The sequence below is a fragment of the Nasonia vitripennis genome, chromosome 5, assembly GCF_009193385.2.
Source record: "Nasonia vitripennis strain AsymCx chromosome 5, Nvit_psr_1.1, whole genome shotgun sequence".
Lineage (NCBI taxonomy): Eukaryota > Metazoa > Arthropoda > Insecta > Hymenoptera > Pteromalidae > Nasonia > Nasonia vitripennis.
This window is the reverse complement of record NC_045761.1, coordinates 7,154,395-7,174,121: the sequence shown is the minus strand read 5'-3', so window position 1 is coordinate 7,174,121 and position 19,727 is coordinate 7,154,395. Positions and strand designations below refer to the sequence as shown.

Here is a 19,727-nt window from a genome sequence, read left to right as displayed (position 1 = left end):
TGATCCTATAGATCAGCGATTACACATGAGTCAACGAGATTGATCGTTTTATTCAAAAGTTATCTTAGATGTCCGTGAAACATCTCGCAGATGTGAGATGATACGGGTGCTAACTATAGGAAATCTGACTAAGTGGCGAGTTGCAGCTCTTCGCGATGGTCCCAGTGGCGGATGCAAATCACTGGAGGCCCGAACGATTATCCTTTGAGGGGGCCGTCGACTCTCGCCGAGGTGCAACGGTTTAAAAATACGTCGGCTGGAAATAAAATGTATAAACATGACATGCCGAGGAGCAACTCGATTCGCTTTATACTTGCAAACGTTATTATACTCCTTGGCTGTTTTTAAATCGATGTTGTATGTTTTATTGAAAAATGAAAATTACTGTAATCACGCAGTTGCTAAAATTAATCATTAATTAATTTAAATTACTAAAATACGTTTATGTGTATAAATAATTGATCATGTTCTGATCGAGCAAGAAACTAATAAAAAGCTAATAAAAGTTCGTCGCTATAAATTCAAAAACAGTTACGCTGCACTGCGTAAAAAACTACTGGTGTACAAAAACTCTAAAAAGTATAAACGGGGACGTATAAACGCCCCCAACAGCAGCATCAGCAGTCCGGCCATTATATTACCGCCGAAACCTTAAAAAAAACAAACAATGTAGATTAATCCGTCCCTGTGCCAGTAAAGAGTATACCTACATATGCGCACATCCCAGCTGTCCCTCTCCGACATGTGTTGTATGTATCTATACATAGGTATATATATACATCGTCGACTCTTCACTTAGCGGGAGCCCCTGCGCTCTCACTATACTCCCACGGAAGCGCGAGAGCGAGAGGAAAAGAGATAGAGCATCTCTCTCGTCATAGCCTGGCAGCGCCACCGCTACGTTCGCTCGAGCTGCTGCTGCTGCTGCTGCGCTTACTCTTCGCGGCAGATACTTAGTCGGGCTGCGCCGAGTCGCGAAAGTATCGCGCGAGAGTCGTCGATCCCTCTCTCCTCTCTCTCTCTCTCTCTCTCTCTCTCTCTCTGCAATCACGAGAGTATATATACCAGTAGTGAGTGTGAGCATCAGAGGGGACAGGACATGTCGTTCGTTCGCAGATAAGCGTATTATCGCGGCGAAAAGCGCGACCTGCCCACGTAAAGTCTGTCCGGTCGAACGTCGTCGGTGGAGACTACACTCCGCGGTGAGGACGTCTACGTCGTTTTCGGCCCGAAAGATGTGAATGAGCTGCTGCTGCTGCTAGAGTAGCCCTGCGAGTGTTTTTTCCTCGTCGTGCACAGCCAGGAGCTGCTCATTCCTCCAGAGGTAAATCTACGTACGAACTGTCTCTCTTTCTCTCCTGGGGACCTCTCTGTACAGCCGAGGGTTCGTCGCACCTTAACCTAATTTCCCCTCCCGGAGGTGGTGGGGACTACTGTGGGACTCACTGTGAGTGCTCTGCTTGCGCTTATACTGCACAGGCCCAAGGCCTTTTTTATATCCACGCGCAGTTCTCGCCGTCTCGATTTTTGTCATCCCGTTCGCAGCCAGCAGTGCACGTCCGCAATTTCTCTCTCTCTCTCTCTCTCTCTCTCTCTCTCTCTCTCTCTCTTTCTCACCTCCTCTCTGCGCTTATCTATCTGACCTGCGCGCGCTCGGCTCCGTTTTTTTTTTGCGCGCGCGATTATACTTACTGCATGTTTATGAGCAGCTCGTGAGTCACACTCACGGCTCGGGCCTGAGAGAATGTCATCGTGTTCTTTCTCACCTTGAGAAAAAAATCGTAGCGAGCAGGCCTTAAACGATCTCGTCGATTTTTCAAGTTTGCCGAGTAGCGCCGAAATGCCAGCGCCGCCGCCGCCTCCGCCTGCACCCACGTTCAACCTGGGAGGGGGCACTCCGGATCAGAGCAGAGGTGCTCTACTCCAGTCTATCCGAGCTGGCAAACCCCTCAAGAAGACAGTGACAGTAGACAAGAGCGCTCCTGCTATTAGTGGTCAGTGTTTTTTTCCCACTCGTCATTCTGCTTTGGCAGACTTCCAACTACCAATGCACAATGTGTTTCGTTTCTTTCAGGGAGAGTCAAGGGTGAATCTTCCAGCACTTCGCCGGCCAACATTAACAAGTCTCCTGCACCCAATACCAACAGCATCAACAATGGAAACCCCATGGGTCTGGGTGGTCTCTTTGCGGGAGGTATGCCCAAGCTCAAGTCTACCGGTTTGAGGAGTAATTTAGCAGAGAGGGATAATGGCAATGTGCCTACACACACAAACTCGGCCACTCTGCCGAGTGTCAAGCGGGGACCACCGCCAGTGCCTCCTCCAGCTGCACAGAAACCTCAGATGTTTTCACCAGCTTCTCCGGCAAGTGACCACAGCACAAACCACAATGTGGATGCACCCCACAGGAGCTCCTTTGGTAAACCAACTCTGGCTCCCAAGCCACCTACTACATCTCCTAGTGCAGCTGCGCAACAGAAGCCCTCACCTCCACCGAAAAAGCTCAGTCTCGCTACAAACAACTCTGTGTCCAGGTACAGTACCTTGAATTTTAATGTTAATTCAGATTATATAACACATATACTATGTTTTGTACGAAAAGCTGTGATGCATAATTGAATATGATGATATAGCATAAGTTAAACAAGAGGATTAATATCTACTGAAACCCTACTTTGATCGACCTTATTTTAGTACTCTTCAACTTTTATGGCCTCTCATGTCCATTCGTGCTAAAAACATAATTGTTTTCCAAAGAAGGCATTTAAAACTAAATCCATATCACTCTCAACTGCAGCAGCAATGATAATGCTCTGTATTATCATATACATAATCTTACAATGTCAGATAAGATAATGTGTCTCGAATTTATTTACTCAAAACTCTAATTTGTATTGAAGGAATTAAAGCCTAATCAAATTTGAAAGTACAAGTACTTTACTTAATGGAAATAGGTCTTTTGTAATTGAAAAACTGATAAAGAAACGCCCACATGATGTTCCCAGAGTGAATCTAATCACTTTGTATTCCAGAGCGCAGAGCATGCGACTGCCACGTTCGCCGCCGGTGCTGGCTCCGACGCCCCCGTCGCTCCACCAATCCCAGGACTGTCTGAACGAGCCACAGCAGAGGCCAGTGGTGAATCGGGTGCTAAGGGCACCGGGAGTCCGGCCACCCTCGCCACCAACGAATCGTATCAACGGCGGTGCGCCAATCACGAGGGTTGCCCCGCCACCCCCTTGTCGGGCTCCGACGATGCCACCACCACCGCCTCCGCTACCCCATCGCTCGACGTCCTCGGCCTCGTCGAACGCCGTAGCTGCAGCGGCGGCTGCTCGACTCGCACCCGCGGTTCCGCCGCCTCCAACGCCGCCTACCCGCGGCCAGTCGCTGCAGCGCAACGGCCAAATGCCAGCCATGAACCCCTCGGCCGGCTCCTCGATGATGGGCCCGGCCGAATTCGAGGCTCGCTTCGTCGACATGTTCAACTCGATAGCGAACTTTCCGGCACCTGAACCCTTCCGCGGCCTCACCAAGGTCTACAACAGCAAAACCGGTGAGCCCAACTCGACTTTCAGCAGGGGCTACGGCATATTTTCGCTGTCACTCAGGAGACAGTCTTCTGAATTCGACGTCTGAGCCTCGGCCTCTTTCTTCTTCTTCTTTTCATCTTCTATTCTCTTTCTGTTTAGTTGATACATAGATGGATGGTTTTATTTATTGGGTGTAAAAGAGTTTACTGTGAAGTCTTAGCAGACTTTGAAAACGTTGAAAATAGCAGAGTCTAGAGTGTAATTATTCAAAAATACTTTCAGTTGAAAGAAGCAAGCGCTTATTTCTCACAATTACACAACTTAATAATACAAGGACATGTATATTAGCTGCAATTTAAACTATCTGTTTTACTTTTTTTTTTAAATACCTTATTAACTTTGTTCAACGGTCGACGTTCTGCCAAATAAATTTTCATAATGCCAAAACATTATGACTTTCACATTAAACTCTTTCACGATGATTTTCCTTCTTTTTGAAGTGATGGTGAAATGCTTTAAAAGCTGTAAGTAGTAGAAATGGTGTTGTGCTTCTTGGTTTCACACGGAATACGTATGTTGCCGTGAAAACAATGAAAAATTCTCAGAAAGTATGGTCGCATACGTGCGACATGTCATTGAGAAATGTGTTTTTCTTTATTATTTCACGAGATTATCATGACTGGAGCTGTACATATACTTCAAAGTTATAACTTTGACTTGCTTTCTCTTTTTGTTTGATTTGAAAAACACTTTTGAGCTTCTAGTTTTGCAAATGCACTATTACTATAGCGGTCCTATCGCCGCAAAGATAACAAAACGTTTTCAAAACGCATTACTTAGAATACAGCATATTTTTGTTTTTATTTCTTTTGCTGCGATATTTTAGTTCATTGTGTTCTTTAGCTTTTATTTGGTATTCATACCGTTTTTCGAAAAAATATCAATGTAATGATAAGCATAAAAATAATTGAAATTTATGTTACTTAAATTATCTAGAACGAATTCCTAGCTGAAACTAGACAAATTCGTACCACGGTCATTATGTTTGAACTCAATTCGTTCATTCACCGCTGCATTACATATTTTCCCACGTCATTAAACTTGCGTTTTTGTTCTAACAAGTTCTTATTTTATGCAAAAGTGCATACATGCTTATCAAATTACCAGAAAATGAGATATATTATACTTTATATTGTTTTCATTAATAATTCATTTTTATTCTTTTAACAAGATCGCTAATAACAATATTTGATTTACTCTTATATTTTTATATGCATACTAACAAAAATGTATATTATGTATAAATTACACATAAAATTTATACTTGTATAGATAAATGAATATGAAATATTTTTAACCAGGGCATTTTGGGTTGCACAACACCTCATATAGTGTGTATTAATGTGAATTACGACACAAATCTGGGCTCACATTGTATTTACTTGATTATCTTTTTTTTTTATATAATTTTCTTATTTACATAAAGCATGTATTGTTGCTTATTGAGAGATACTGGTTCAAGGTAATTGTGGCTTAATGTTCTATATATTGATAGATTAAAGTTTAATGAGATGTTGTTGATGTTTATTGAAATATGGCATCAGTAATAATTGTAGACAAATGTTTGTGTTCAATTAGTTATCTAGTCAATGTGTATGACTCCTACCATCCTGTTGAATACAAATAAGCCCAGTTTAGAAAATCTTGCATTTTCTGCAGATGACTAATGAAAATTATTATCTCTCTACCAAACCACTCTGAATCATCTATGTTGAAATCAACGGTTATGATTTAGAGCCTTAAAACACTCTGCCTTAACAAAGAGTAATGATATTTTCGATTAATATATACATCCTATCAAATGCAACTAACACACGAAGGCTGCTATTGGGTCATTGTTGAACCATAACAAAATCTATCTATTGTTAGCGAAGATGTTAGCTCACAATAAAAGTGTAAATACTCTAAAAATGGAAATACAGGCACTTTAGTTACTCGAATGCATGTATGAACCAACATCCTTGGCATTCCTTTTTTCTTTCAAGATTCTCAATTATTCAAGCCAAGGAGACAACCCTCCAAACTGTAGATAGACAATCCAAATGCATGCATCCTTGGCTGGAATAAATAGATTTAAAGAAAAAGCCGTAACATCAAATCGAAGCTTCAACTAAAAAAAAGCAGTTGCCTTCGCTGCAAGAACTTCTTGAAGACACGTAACTCCGCTTATCTAACAATCAAGCTCTTCTTCTATGTCTCTCTTGGAACGCCCGCAGCATGAGAGCGACCGTAATCAACTTAGCAATTTTGAACCGACGAGAATCTAAACGAGCAAAAATGTTCTTGACAAGTTGCAGCAGCGAAGCAGCAGGCGCCGGCGCCACCCGCGCGCTCCGTCTCGAACGCAGGCAGTGCGCTCCACTCCAGACAGGCCCAGCCGCCTCCGCCTCCCCAGCCGACTCAGTGGCAACAGCAACAACAGAACGCCGCCTCGTCAGCTTGCTAAGGACGACTGCGCTCTTGTCTGTGCTTTCTCCTGTCCGCCTGTCGTCGGGGAGCGCCGCCGCGCCATCCGGACGACCTTCCCTCGCCTTACCTCTGACGACAACGGCCGGGATGCTTTTTGCTCTGAGAAAGAGATGATGAGAGTCGCCGCCCCCCTCACATATTATATGTATATGTTACACATTGTATATTGTTTCATTTGATGGCATATGTGTAGAGAGAGAGAGACACACAGAGGATGCATGCGGGAGAGCGAGAAAAAAAGCGTACTACCATATATGTATAATATAAGTGCCCTTTGGCGCACAATGATTGTTGAGGTGTCGCGCGCAGAGAGCCGGTCACGACGATTTGGAAATCGTCGCTTTCGCTCGAACGAATCTAGAACATGACCACGACGATGACACATGCAGCTAGAGAGTTAAAGAGTTGAATCGCGTACGAGAGAGAATTTTATCATTATGTAGTCAACGATTTTTTCGTGAAGCGTAGAGGAATTTCGAAATCACTGTATAAATCGACTATAATCAGTATCACGCGTAAGAGAAAGACGCGTCAGTCACCCGATTTTACGATGTTTGCACTTTTATTCGTGGATTCGCAATTTTTATTAAAATTGTTCAACTATAATGCGTCGATCTGATTTTATAAATTTTACATTAAAGGTTGAAGATTGGTTTTAAATTTGCGCCGTATTTTTCTAGAATTATGATTTTTCACGAGCTCGCGGAATCGTAGTGCTGCCAGGAATTTTCGAGAAATGGGTTAACTCTATCGAAGGGCAATGGAATAAATTTTTAGAAAGCAACTCGAGTTGCCAAAATATTTTATTCTGTAAAAAAACGTGTAAGTAATGCATTCTCGAGTGTAAAATATTTTGGTAGCCTATGATTTTATCAATTAACAATTGTTAATCTTTCGTAGGAAAAAATTGTGATAATCTTCATTTTATTTATATCGCACAACTTTTCATTATGCTTGCATTTAAATTCGCATCTGTATTCCATCTATATAGTAAAAATTGTAAATATTACATATCACAAGACAAAAGATTTTCAGTTTCATAAGGATATTATCGGAACGATTATAATAGTCTTGGGTTGAAAATAGAGCAAGCACCAGTAAGTTTTTAAAATGAGTATTAACTTTTTTAAAAGTGGTCTCGTACAAACGTCATAACAATTCCACCAATAATTCGACAATTGCACAACTTTAAAAATTATCAGTAAGATAAAAACCTGTAAAAAGTATTTTTTTGTTTTATCAGAACTGCCAATGACAGATAAACGGTTAGGAGCGCGTTCATGTTTTAAGTGTCGTAAATAGCCAATGGTTTTTATTTGTCAAACAGTCGCGATATCAGTGAATTGTGATAGAAGAGAGATTTGCAGTTTCTACCTTAGCGCCATTAACGACTTAGTTGAAAGTCTACCTACGTTTTCCATATCCTATTTATCGCAAAACATCACCGGAGCCAGAAAAACGCGACAACCCTTCATGAAAAAACTATAAATCGATTGAACTGTAAATTAATATAATATTGTTTAACTATTTTTCTGGCATCGCTGATTACATTCACAGGCAAATATTAGCAGTGCTAGAAAAAAGATTTTTCCTATGGAAAGTTTAGCTGAAAATTAGTCTATATACATATAAGATGGCATGGAAAATTATTGTAACGAGAAATTGCCAAAATGTAATATTGCTGATAATAATAAAAATATTTGTACATAGAGGTTGAGAAAAATGAAAATTACTGCTACTGCTATTCGATGTATTGAAGCATAACAGATTAATTATTGCTATTAGAGTATTTGTTGAAGACAATAGGTCTAGAAAGATTTATTGTAGTTATTTTAAGAAGAGAAATAACAGTAATTTTTATTTTTACGATAAGATAAAGTAATAATTAGAAATATATAAATCTCTTGAGTCATATTTAAATCCCGTGCATAGTCGGAATCTTTTTTCTGATGCTGCAGAAAGCAGTGCTTATGCGGACGCATCATAGTATAATACACTAATTCCTCTTAGGTCCTATAAGCGCGTACAAAAAAAAAATGAAAAAACAAACTAATACTGACACATGACGATACACATTGAATGTATGTGCAAAAATAATTATCTTGTAATATTGTTGAAAATATAGTAATTACGTATTTTAAAAAAGGAGGAATTAAAAAATTCAACACAATGCCTTTAGTAATCATCGATTTTTATTAAATTAAACGTACAGAAACGAATGTGTCAAGCAAGAAGCGCGAGAGACGTTCACGCCTCGAGCTCCTTCTCGATAATTTGACGATATTCATCGAAGCCTCCTTCTATACATTTAACAGAGCCACCTCCACAAACCCATAATTCCTCACAAACCATTCGAATGAGCCTTTCGTCGTGAGAAACTAAGATTACGCCAGCCTGAGAATAAGATATAATTAAATTTTTCTGGTACGATATTCTTTTAATATTTTATTGTTAAAAATTCTTTGTACTTATAACGAATATTCTTTTGACTCGAAGTGAAAGAAGTTTCAGTTCAATAAAATGCTATACGGTATCAATAAAATAACGCGACTATAAATTAAGAGATGCATTTATACTTACTTGACAGTTATTGATAGCTTTGCCGAGAGCTTCAATTGATTCAATGTCAAGATGATTCGTAGGCTCATCCAGTACTAGGAAATTAGGCATGGCTGCGCACATAAGCGCAAAGGCAACTCTCGACTTTTGACCTCCAGATAGTGAGTGTATTGTTTGAAGTGCCAAATCACCACTAATTCCAAAACTACCCAACATTCTGCGATACTCTTCGATTGGTTTACCTGAACAAAAAGATTACGAAAAGTAAAACCTCAGAAAATCAACCATAATTATATCATTTCTTTTACTTTTCATTCAAATCACAGCTATTTTAACGCACAAAAGTTGAAAAAAAAATGTTTTCCGTAAACTCTGAGAAACTTCGATAACTCTCAGTAACGAGGGGAACAAGCTCGAAACTTCGATAATTGAGCGCAACAAGGGGTAACACATGGAACTTCGATAAGAGTCAATAACGAGGGAACAAAGTTATATAAAAGCTCCGACTGCTAAACAGTGCGATATTGCCCCTAACGACCATTTAATAAATATCAGTGACGATAAAGTAATCGTCAACGTGCCGCCATACTCACCGGGGAAATTATTCTGCAGCAGTTCGACTGGGCAAACCCTGAGATCGAGCTGATCGACGTGGTGCTGGCTAAAGTATCCGAACTTGAGGTTTCGGTGCAGATGGATGGAACCGTGGGTTGGGCTAAGCGTACCCGTGATGATCTTGAGAAGTGTCGTTTTTCCAGCGCCGTTCTCACCCACGATGCAGATGCGCGACTGCAGGGAGGCGCTCAGGGAAACATTGGTGAAAAGGAAGTCGTTGGTGTTCGGGTAGCGGAAGGACACTTCGTTGATTTGCAGGATTGGCGGGTTCAGCGGCTCGACGTCGGGGAAGCGCAGCGTCACCTCGCCTTCCTTTTCCATTGGCTTGAGATCAGGCCTATTATTGGTTGGCAAAGAGAATATCGTTTTAGACAACTGACATAGTAAAAAAAAGATATTAATTGTACATATATTGTAAAAGTCATTGAATAAAGTTATTGTATTGTTGAATAACTTTGCATAATTATTACGACTTTTTATTAATATTAATCTATAATCAACGAATACATACAGTTTCTCCAGCATTTTTATCTTGCTCTGAACGCTGGAGGCTCGGTTGGCATTGTAACGGAACCGGTCAATGAACTCCTGAACGTGGGCTCGTTTAGCCTGCTGAGCCTCGAACTCGCGTTGCTGGTTCCTCTCGCGCTCTCCTTTCGTTTTGGCGAACTGCTCGTAATTACCGTGATAGGATTCGATCTTTTGTGCTTTCAAGTACAATATATCTGTAGGAACCTGCAAAAATAAATCGATATTATTGCAACCGCTGAGACACGCCTATGATTATTGCAAATCAACTCACAGTATCGAGGAAGTTACGATCGTGAGAAACGACGAGTAGCGTGGTGGGCCAGGATTGCAGGTACTTCTCGAGCCAGAGGATGGCCTTGATGTCCAACATGTTGGTAGGTTCGTCGAGCAGTAACAGGTCTGGCTTGGAGAAAAGGGCTCGTGCGAGAGCAAGTCTCATACGCCAACCACCGGAGAAGGCCTTGGTCGGCCAGGTCTGCCGTTCCACCGAGAAACCCAGACCCGAGAGGATTGTGCTGGCGCGCGCCGGTGCTTTCTCTACCTCCGCCATCTGCATCGCCTCGAACACCTTTGCTATTTTTTTAAAAAAAGGTTTCGTTAATCTTTGCATTGATTGCATAAATTGCATAAAAGTTTTGTAACGCATCACGAGCAGTTATAAAATACATTTATTTTGCAAATATTTACGTAATTTTACGTAATAACTACTCGTTCAAAATTACATTTACACCAGTGATGTTAAGAGCAGAATGAATTGCATTGCGAAAAACAATTGCATTTATGCTTTTGCACAATATTCCGAAAGATTGTTGGTGGTATGCATCAACAAATTCAAACAAAAAGCGTTGCTCAACGATTATTTCGAAAAAAAAGTTAACAGCAAGTGGATAACTACAATGTTAAGTAACAGTCTCCATCCGTTAAACTAATAAACGAGTAGATAAAATATTTCGGAGTAAAGCAATCCTATCACATTCTTACCTAATTCTTCACCGAGAGCATCATTGGTCTTGCCGCCCTCCTTTTCGATCGCCGCCTGTAGCTCGGCTTCTCGGGCAAGCAGTTCACTGCGCTCCTGATCGGACTGCAAGACCGACTCGAGGGCGGAAGTATCGTCGCCCGCAACTTCCTGCTCGACGTGCAGCACTCGTACGTGCGATGGTATTTGTAACTGTTTGCTGTTGGAGGCAATAAAAACGTTTTTTCCTTTAGTGATCTGTCCCTGATCGGTTCGTCGGTTGCAAATTGATCGAAAGACTTCGTTGTAAATTTTTTTATCTCTTTGTACGAGACTTCATTTATATATTTAGACGCGCTAGCGAGTTTTTTGAATTCAAGGTTTCGATGCTACAAGGACGATTGGAGCGAATCTCTACCATGAAGTTATTGCGACAACAGCAGGGTATTTTTATGCTTGAAAGATCGAAGAATTGAAAGAGCGTTATTATGTAATTAAGTACTCTTGTCTCTTGGAATTTCAAATTGAAGTCATTCGAGTTATATTGTCGTATAAAGTTGAAGCTTTACCTAGATATCATACGAAGTAACGTCGTCTTGCCAAGCCCATTGCGTCCTACAAATCCGTACCTCCTACCGAAGGCTAACGTTAAATCAGCACCTTGTAATAGAACTCTGTCTCCATATGCTACATCGAAATTTTCTATCCTAATATCATTAGTTCTATTTGTGCCGCCCTTTGCTTCCATTCTATTGTCCTTTTTACTAATAACTTGGCTAACTGTTGCAGATTCCAGTGCAGGGAGAGCAGTGTTTTTAGCAGACGTCACTTCGCCGCTGCGAATGTCTTGCTTTAGTTTCAATTTGGCCTCTGCCTTTTCCAGCTTCTTAGCATCTACTTTCTGAAAATTATTTTGGAAATGTACAACTCTTTACATTACATTGAATATTTCTTATTTCTGTTAGCAAAGAACTTGTAGCCAAGTTACCATAACATCATCCCTTGTTGTGACCCATATACTCTTTATATCATCAACCTGCTCCTCCAAATTCGAGGCCAGCGATCCCATGTGAATAGGTACATTTAATACTTTGTTTACGCCATTTTTTCGCCTCTCTATGCCTCCATTTGTGCCACCCTTCAGCATTTCCAGCAGTCGCTTGCATATTAGCCTGTGCAAAGAAAAACAAACATTGGACATTGAAACAACATAAAACAACATTATTAGCTTGTAACTACATCAGACTACTTCAATAGCGCATAACTAATGAGCTGAATACAAATTTACTCACCTAACCTCGTTTTCTGACCTTTCCTCTACCTCGTGCAGTACCTCGCCAATGGCTTCATAAACTTCGTCCGCGTCCTCAAAGTCGTCCTTGGAACTGTCGAGTATACCTGGAGTAACGGAGTGTACATTAGTTTTGGAAACAGGTTTTTGCATATACATAGTAAATTCCAGCCTACAACTCTATGCTTCACCGGTTGCTCCAAAACCACATTCTCATTAGCAAGACATTCGTTGGAAATTCTTATGCAGCCATAAAAACCGAGAGCAACAGCCGGTGCAGTAAGAGGCAAAAAAAACTTATTGTGCCAATGCAACAATGAAAAGCAAGAAAGGGAGCAGATAGGCTGTTTCAGACACCCTAACAGATTGCCAAAAATTTGAAAGCGTCGTGGAAAAGACTACAGAAGTAAAAAATTCTCGCGATTAGGACCACAGAGCAGATAACCGATCGCTCGATAACGAAAATCATCTGTCGCGAACGTGAAATTGGAGCAAGAGAGAGGTATAATTTGAGGTTAAACCGACCTTCCACATACTGGTAGAGTTCGTCGTCGATCGTCGGGAACAGACTCCTGATGTAGCTGCCGCACACTGCCATCACAGACACGTAAGGAAAAGTCGTGTTTCGCGATAAGCCGCGCGTCGTCTGATGTTGCACACTTAGACGCACCGTCTGGGAAAATCGCGTGTCTCTCCAGTTCGCTGGGGAGAGTAAATGTCAAAAAACGCGGACAGACAGAACACGCCTCTCTCCTTTCTCGCACTATACACGCTCTCTGGCCGCGGCTAACGCGAGTGCTGCTGCTGCATGATATTTTCTCCCTCTCACTCGCTGGTAAGTACTATATATATATATATCCGTAGCGGCTCTTTCTCCACACGGCGATTATGCCTGGACTACACCGAGTGTGACTAATTCAGTAATTCTATTGGTGTAGTTAAAAAAAACCAGAGTATACTTGAAATAAAGTATAGACACGTTTGTTGAGTTTTTCGCTTGATTAATGTGTGCTATAATTGTTCTACAAGAATATATAAATTGCTTATTTTTAAAATCTCTTCGATTCGAGCTTCATTTCGTCTATAACCTCGAAAAATTTTAATTATTCTTCAATTCTACTTCAAATTAATAAATGAAATGAAAAATCTTTTAGACTTGCTCCAAAATGTAGATTTCGGAGCAGTAGCATAAATCAGCTCGTCATTCGTAAAACCGGCACAATCCATTCAAGTCGCGGCGCTTACGCACTGTCCATCTCGCTCTATCCTCCCCCACCTATACCATACGATGCATCTCGCTCCCGCCCACAGTATGCGCGAGTCGTCATTTCGAAACGAGCGCCGCAGCATATACACATCCGCGACCGAATATGCATGCAAAACAACGTATAACGAACAGCCCGCCACGTGCACCGCGCGCCGCGCACACCTGCTGATTAGCCCGCGCGAGGGATATATGTTCCTCTGTCGCCATTACCCGCGACAGACCTTCGTTACACTTCGTCCGACTCCCCGACGTCTCGAGGAAAGCTTTACTCATATCGCGACGAGTCGGTAAATTCGCAGAGAGTCTCGGAAACTTACGTGGGTGGTAGTAGTACACAGAGCGATGTTCACTGCGACGAAGCAGCGCAGTATAGTAGCAGTAGTAGTCAACTCGCCATCTTGGATATCTGTCAAACGAGTAGGTCGCGCGCGCGCGAGGACATGTCCTGGAATAATTCTCTCCTGGATAGCTCGATCCAAGAGCTTTTTCGGGGAGGAGCTTCCTGAAGCACTGCTTTACGAGTCCTGCTATCTTTCGCTCCGGTTTTCTCGCTGTGCGGTGCGATAGAATGCGACGTTTGTGAAGAAGCTGAGGCGGAACAGCTCGCGCTGCAGTCTCGCGCTTCGATGGCTTTGAAGGTGCTGGAGGTGAGGAATAAGGAAGTGAAGATCAACGGGATGCCAACCGACGTGGAGGAGAGCGACACGGACGAGCAGGAAAAACCCGGACCTGCCAAGAGGCAGAGGTTGCAGAGCGTACCCGCTGTGGAGGCTAGCCAACAGGAGCCTGTAAGTGCGACGTTTCTCGCGTACCTATAGCTGTTGTGTTCCGATGGCCTTTCAGCTTCTTTGTTTGGCTTTTCTGGCTTTTGCTCGAGGTTTTGGGCTTCTGGAGCGATAGCTTAGCTTTCTGAGGGGTTGTGCTTGAAGAGGGACTGTTTTTACGGTTGTTGTTGGGGTGATAATGAAGAAAAGTAATTACCGTATTTATATGTAAACGAACAACTTTCAACGGCTGTGTTTGACTGAAAAGGTTGTTCCTTTTCTTAGTAACTGGACTAAAGTCAAGGAGTATTTATCCGAGTTGTAGAATAACTGCTTTGTATTCGTAAAAATGATATTTAACTCTCACAATTGGATTAATTGCTTGTGGGGCAAATTAACCTATCTTTTTCCAAAACATGTAAACAAACCTGTCAGTTGCTACTATATGATGAATTACACTGCTACCTATATTTTGTAGCTTTGCAAGTGTTTTTAATAGCTCAGCGCAAATGTGTAAACATTAAAGCAACAATTTTCATTCCATTAATACTCAAATAAATTGTTATTTCAGCAGGAACCAGTGGATCCAGCAGAAGTGATAGATGAAGAAGCAGATAGACGTGCCAGAGAGAAACTACGTGGCTGGCAAGCATGCCAGGTAGCAAAGGGTTTTGTAGACAACACCATCAACCGAGTGCTAGAGAACTACATAACTTCACCACCAGCATCTTATCCATTTGAGGATCCCTGGTACCGTCTGTTCCGGGGAAATCAAATGGAAGATACAGCTATAACAATGGCCATTCGCAACCATGGTTTGGGTCGTTCTCTGAATCTTGCGCAATCACCTTCTCTCCTAGCAGAGAGAGTATCTAATGTTCCTCAAAACTCTGAAAACACACAAGCGCCTGTAGCAACTACATCATCAGAAGCTCTGCTGTTGACCGACTCGGAAGCAGCTAGTAACAGTGGCGAAGGTAATAATCATACTTCATTGTCTAGTGTTAACACCTATGTTTCTCAGCTAATGATGGTTCTATATTTTTTGCAACAGGTGACTGGCTGGATGACACCTATGACAGCGACCATCAGCAGGACTTCCTGGATCGAGCTGTTGCTGAAGCTATCAAAAAGAAGGGATTGAGCACGCTCAGCGTCGACTATGGTTGAGTAGGACGTGGCAAAGCTCCGTCCGATGGTTAATTCGTTGTCGTTGAGCAGTGTCGATTCTATATATATATATTTTATATATACATCAACATGCTAAATTTTCTAACCATCGATGCGTTGATCTTTCTTCACTACTATATGTCTGTGTAACCTAGGTAATCTTCAATTTTAAGAAGAACCAGCTATTTTAATTATATTGCGATATCCATTACGCGATTTTACTCACGTATGTGTCGTGCTGACGTAAATTTTTTCAAAATTGTGCGAAAAAGTTATTTGAAAATTTATAACGTAGTAAGAAGAGTAGTGTTTCCAATACGAATTCACGTCAGAGTTCTTGAATCTTGTAACGTTCGAAATGTAAAATTATTGCGCACACAAGATTTCCAAAAAAAATTACGTCAGGAAAGCGCTAATTTGCGCAGAGCCATTTATTTGATAGTCATCTCCTTTACATTCTAAAAAAGAAGAGCAGACGAGAATCAGAGTTCTCGTCTTTATTATACATAATGAAATAGTCTGAGAGGACAGGCGCTTCTAAGCTCCCCCTTTATCCAATAACAGACAACTACTAATATCCTAATTGTAAATTATATAGAGCCATATATATATACGAGGAGCGCAAAATAATAAGCCGCGGTCACTTTGCTCCGATGACTGAGAATACAAACAAACGATGAAAGAACAAAAATTATACGTGTTGTTTGAGCATAAAAGTATTATTGTATCAACGAACAATATTTAATCGTGAGTAAAAGTTTACAAGTTCGTTCAGATCACTCGCTCTGTAGTGAACAAAGTTAGTTTGCAAAGAGAACATTCCTACTATAGACTTTAGCCATAGACTGAGTTATTTTTTATCATGTACACGTTGATTGCGGAATTGATTTTCCACATAGGTTTAGTGCTTTTTAGTTGTTACGATCATTATTCTTTGAAAATCAAAATAATTTTACGTAGTCTCGTCTGATTGAAACTTTTATTAATTACATGTGTTTATTCTGCTTTCTGTTTTTTAAAAGCAGTAACGCTTTATCGAATGCATAAGTCGCCATTGATAATAAAAGAAAAAGTATATAAGCATATAATCGATCTTCTATTCTATTCCTATAACAGAATCTATAACACCTACGTACGATTAGAGCATATAGCAAAGGAAACAAGTAAAAAGTGTTTGTATTTTCAAATGACAAGATATAAATTTGCTACGAGATCCTCCTTGTATTTACGAAATATACATGTATATACAAAAAGTTATGTGTATGACTAATAATAACAAGCCGTGCATTTGAAAGGCGATGGATACTTTTTCCTTCCGACGAATTCAGTTTGTAAGCGAGAAAAGTCAAACGTTCGCGCCCCGTCCGGAAAAGCGCGACGTATGCAGCGTGTAATTGGCGGAGCCAGTCGGTCAATGGCGATTCGCGGCCCGGTTCTCCTACCTGCGGCTCGAAAAAATGAAAAGTCTTCAGCCGGGCAGAGAGAGAGAGAGCGATGGTGGGGGGGGGGGGGTAAAAAGAGGGAGAGAGAGACAGACGGACGAGAGCATCAGAGGCGGCTTCGCCTCTCCTTTTTCTTGTATGCGTGTATCTCATTCGCTGGTATTACGCCTGGCTACGACTCGAGCCCGAGAGGTACAGTCCGATTGAAAAGTGGCGAAAAATATGACTCTCTCTCTCTCTCTCTCTCTCTGGTATTTGAGTCTCGAATGGCTTTTATCTTCGGGTATGCGTATTGTGACAGGCTTGTTTTACGTAAGGCCAGATTAGATATTGTATAGTCTAAGGGTTCGGCTGACGGAAAATCACGAGTGTGTAAATTAAAATTTGATTTTCCCACGACGATCGATCGATTATCGAGAGGATACGAACAGTAACGTAATTAGAGTATAATTATTATGGCGCGGTTAAAAAATTTATTCTACAGTATCGTATATTCAGCAGGACCATAACGGCAATCGATATACGTCGCGTTTAAAAATGTGTGTATAAATATCGTCGCGCGAAGCAGAAGAGAAAAGAAAGCTTCTCTCTACCTTAGCTAAACGCGAAAATTTACTGCCATACTTTTCCAGCGTCTGCTGTGTGTATCCTGCATATCATCATGCACAGTCGGGGGAAAAAATTCCGATAAGACTCGCGCGGGCCACTGAAAGCATCGCAGCTACATAGCGATAAATAATTGTGAATGAGTCAGAATTCGGAGTATCTCGTATGCTCCTCTCTTTCGCAGTTAATTACCAGAAGAAGAAAAAGGTTAATTTCTCAAAAAGGCAACTTTTTACCCAGACGCTACCCGCACACACACACACACACACACACACAGCCACACTTCATCCCCCTCTTTCATTATCTCGGCTGCGTTCTCCTCTCTCATACCTTCCACTTTTCCTCTCCTCCTTCTTCCGAAACCTCAGCGCCGCGTCCTCGGATTTTCCCTCCCCCGACTGCAACGGCTTCTCTCGTTCTGTGCGTCATGCAGCTGCCGAATACTTCATAACAGCGCAGCTCTCGGCGCATCTCGAAAACGTCGGCCCACGTTACACACGAGGTGATGCGCCGTAAAATGCACGTCTATAATCTATATAGATGCGAGTATGGAAGGAGAGTCTGTCATACGGAGGCGCGAGGAGATTTTCGCTTGCAAATGAGCGCGAGCGCCCTTTGCGTATTGATTTTCATTGTCGTCGCGAGCGGAGAAGTTCTCTCCGGAGTCGCAGCTTTTTTCCGGCGCGACGTCGGATGCGAGAAAGAGAGAGAGAGAGAGAGAAATGGAGATGATAAAATATTGTGTCAGCTCTAAGCGCTTCGAAGGATTACGTATGCGGACTTTGGGATGCTGAGAGATGAGATTCCGATGTCGTTTTTTTTTCTGTAAGTTGTGCTGTATTATGTATGGGGAAGCGTTGATTTGGACTGTTGTCGAGACGCGGTGCAGTTTTTTAACGCGATCGGCGATGATTAGAATTAATTTTTAACGAATATAATTGAATGGACAAAAATGTTCTCAACGGTATAAAGCACTTCGTATGCGGTTAGTCTTAGCATACTTCGTTATTTTATATACCCCAATTAGCCAGTTCGTATATGATTGCGTTGCGTAATCGTATTATATCCTGTGCCGAAGAAAAACGCGAAGGTTCTTTTATCCGAGTCATATCGTGCCGTAGAATCCGTGAGAACAATGGTGAAAAGCTAAGCTGTCGAATACGTTGATTGTGCATTAACTATTATCCTATATTATCCTATTTAACAATATATTTACGGTGTACAGTGTGAATTGCTTGAAACTAAAAATAATTGCAAACATTAGAGTCCATTTATCGAATCCGAAAATTTTTAACGTATCAACAAAATATTTTTCAATAATCGGCATACAGTATAACTCATTTGCGTATACACATCAAGGAAGCCCGGTACAGAAAGACCTATGTGCGTATACAGAGATTTTAGAAAACGCTCGGATCCTTCTTGAATAGAGCACAGCCTCAACCTATTGTATTATACCCAGCCGACGAGTTCTCGGAACATAATTTCCTGCAGCTAGCTCCAAGGTGCCACTTTTCTTCGTAGCCGTACACTGCCGTCCAAAACTATATCGAAATCACGTCCTCCTCTACCTACACTCCTACATTACAATTATACACGCGCCCATAAAAAAAAACCCATCCTCATTCGGCCCCTAAAATCCAAACGAGTCAAAAAAAAATCTCCCGTCGCACAGCTGCAACGAGAAACGTGCGCGCAGAGAGATCAGTCTCTTACACGTATACGCATGCTACCTATGTATATACATATATACCTATACACAACACACTGCAGACAGCGGCTCTTTCGCAAGCGAGTATCCTTCGCATTCCCGGCTGCACTCGCGCGCCGAGCCTGGGTAAATATAAATTTCGAAAGGATTAGAGCCACCTGAATCGTAGCTAGATAGCTCCGTACGCGCGATACCGCTGACAAACCGGCAAAGGCGCGCCGGTACAGCGGTACCAGAGGCGATAGAGGAGACTCGAGGCTGATCCAAAGGGATGTACTGCTGCTGCACCTGCAGACTCTCTGCGTACAGCTCGTACTCAAGCCGGGCGTTATAATCCCAGAAGACGTCGCGCGATAGTTTGTACATCCGATACACTCGCAGCAGCGGCGAGAAAAGAAGTGAAGCGGGGGGGGGGGGGGGTGGCGTCAACTGCGACGAGCGACGTTCGGGCGGTGTATATATGCATATGCAACCTACGGGGATCGCGCGAATTGCAAAAGGGAGCTGTATAGAATAGATGCGGCAAAGGACGCCGCGACGTATACCTGCGTAATAAAGAAAAAGAGAGAAGAGTAGTTCCGTCTCTCTCTCTTTCACGCGAAAAGCGGTAGAGAGAGAGAGAGAGAGAGAGAGAGAGGGACCGACGCTGCTCTCGGTGTACAGTACACACTGGAAGTATAATAGCGAGCGAGAGAGAAGCTACGAGGTTAGGCTGTACGTGTATCGCGAACGCGCGAAAGAGAGAGAAAGA

General features: G+C 42.1%; 3 protein-coding genes and 1 long non-coding RNA gene across 7 annotated transcripts; 2 read left to right on the top strand and 2 right to left on the bottom strand.

The window, feature by feature from the left end:
• Nucleotides 1-277: 277 nt before the first annotated feature.
• LOC116417692 lies at nt 278-1,035 on the bottom strand. Its single transcript, XR_004227958.2, has 2 exons — nt 711-1,035; nt 278-650 (listed from the first exon to the last, which is right to left on the bottom strand). It is a non-coding gene; the product is annotated as an uncharacterized LOC116417692 (long non-coding RNA).
• Nucleotides 932-8,207, top strand: LOC100122002 (verprolin). 3 transcript variants are annotated; one of them, XM_031932116.2, is made up of 5 exons: nt 932-1,324; nt 1,822-1,994; nt 2,075-2,534; nt 3,033-3,556; nt 5,891-8,207. In XM_031932116.2, exons 2-5 carry the CDS (start codon nt 1,841-1,843, stop codon nt 6,037-6,039), a joined length of 1,287 nt encoding a protein of 428 aa, XP_031787976.1. In that variant the 5' UTR covers nt 932-1,324; nt 1,822-1,840; the 3' UTR covers nt 6,040-8,207. The 3 variants fall into 3 exon arrangements, with proteins under 3 accessions (XP_031787976.1, XP_031787974.1, XP_031787975.1); XM_031932114.2 differs by having other exon boundaries at nt 950-1,324; nt 5,885-8,207; XM_031932115.2 differs by lacking the exon at nt 932-1,324 and adding an exon at nt 1,424-1,447 and having other exon boundaries at nt 5,885-8,207.
• A 29-nt stretch (nt 8,208-8,236) lies between these two features.
• LOC100122015 (ATP-binding cassette sub-family F member 3) lies at nt 8,237-12,843 on the bottom strand. The gene is made up of 10 exons (XM_001605571.6): nt 12,542-12,843; nt 12,018-12,123; nt 11,714-11,897; nt 11,295-11,626; nt 10,749-10,945; nt 10,039-10,340; nt 9,748-9,971; nt 9,215-9,573; nt 8,643-8,863; nt 8,237-8,456 (listed from the first exon to the last, which is right to left on the bottom strand). Exons 1-10 carry the CDS (start codon nt 12,612-12,614, stop codon nt 8,310-8,312), a joined length of 2,145 nt encoding a protein of 714 aa, XP_001605621.1. The 5' UTR covers nt 12,615-12,843; the 3' UTR covers nt 8,237-8,309.
• On the top strand, nt 12,569-16,305 carry LOC100678097. 2 transcript variants are annotated; one of them, XM_003424428.5, is made up of 3 exons: nt 12,569-14,071; nt 14,619-15,024; nt 15,102-16,305. In XM_003424428.5, the coding sequence occupies exons 1-3, from the start codon at nt 13,910-13,912 to the stop codon at nt 15,215-15,217; spliced, it is 684 nt and encodes a 227-aa protein (XP_003424476.1). In that variant the 5' UTR covers nt 12,569-13,909; the 3' UTR covers nt 15,218-16,305. The 2 variants fall into 2 exon arrangements, with proteins under 2 accessions (XP_003424476.1, XP_008217030.1); XM_008218808.4 differs by having other exon boundaries at nt 13,501-14,071; nt 14,622-15,024.
• The last annotated feature ends 3,422 nt before the right edge of the window (nt 16,306-19,727 follow it).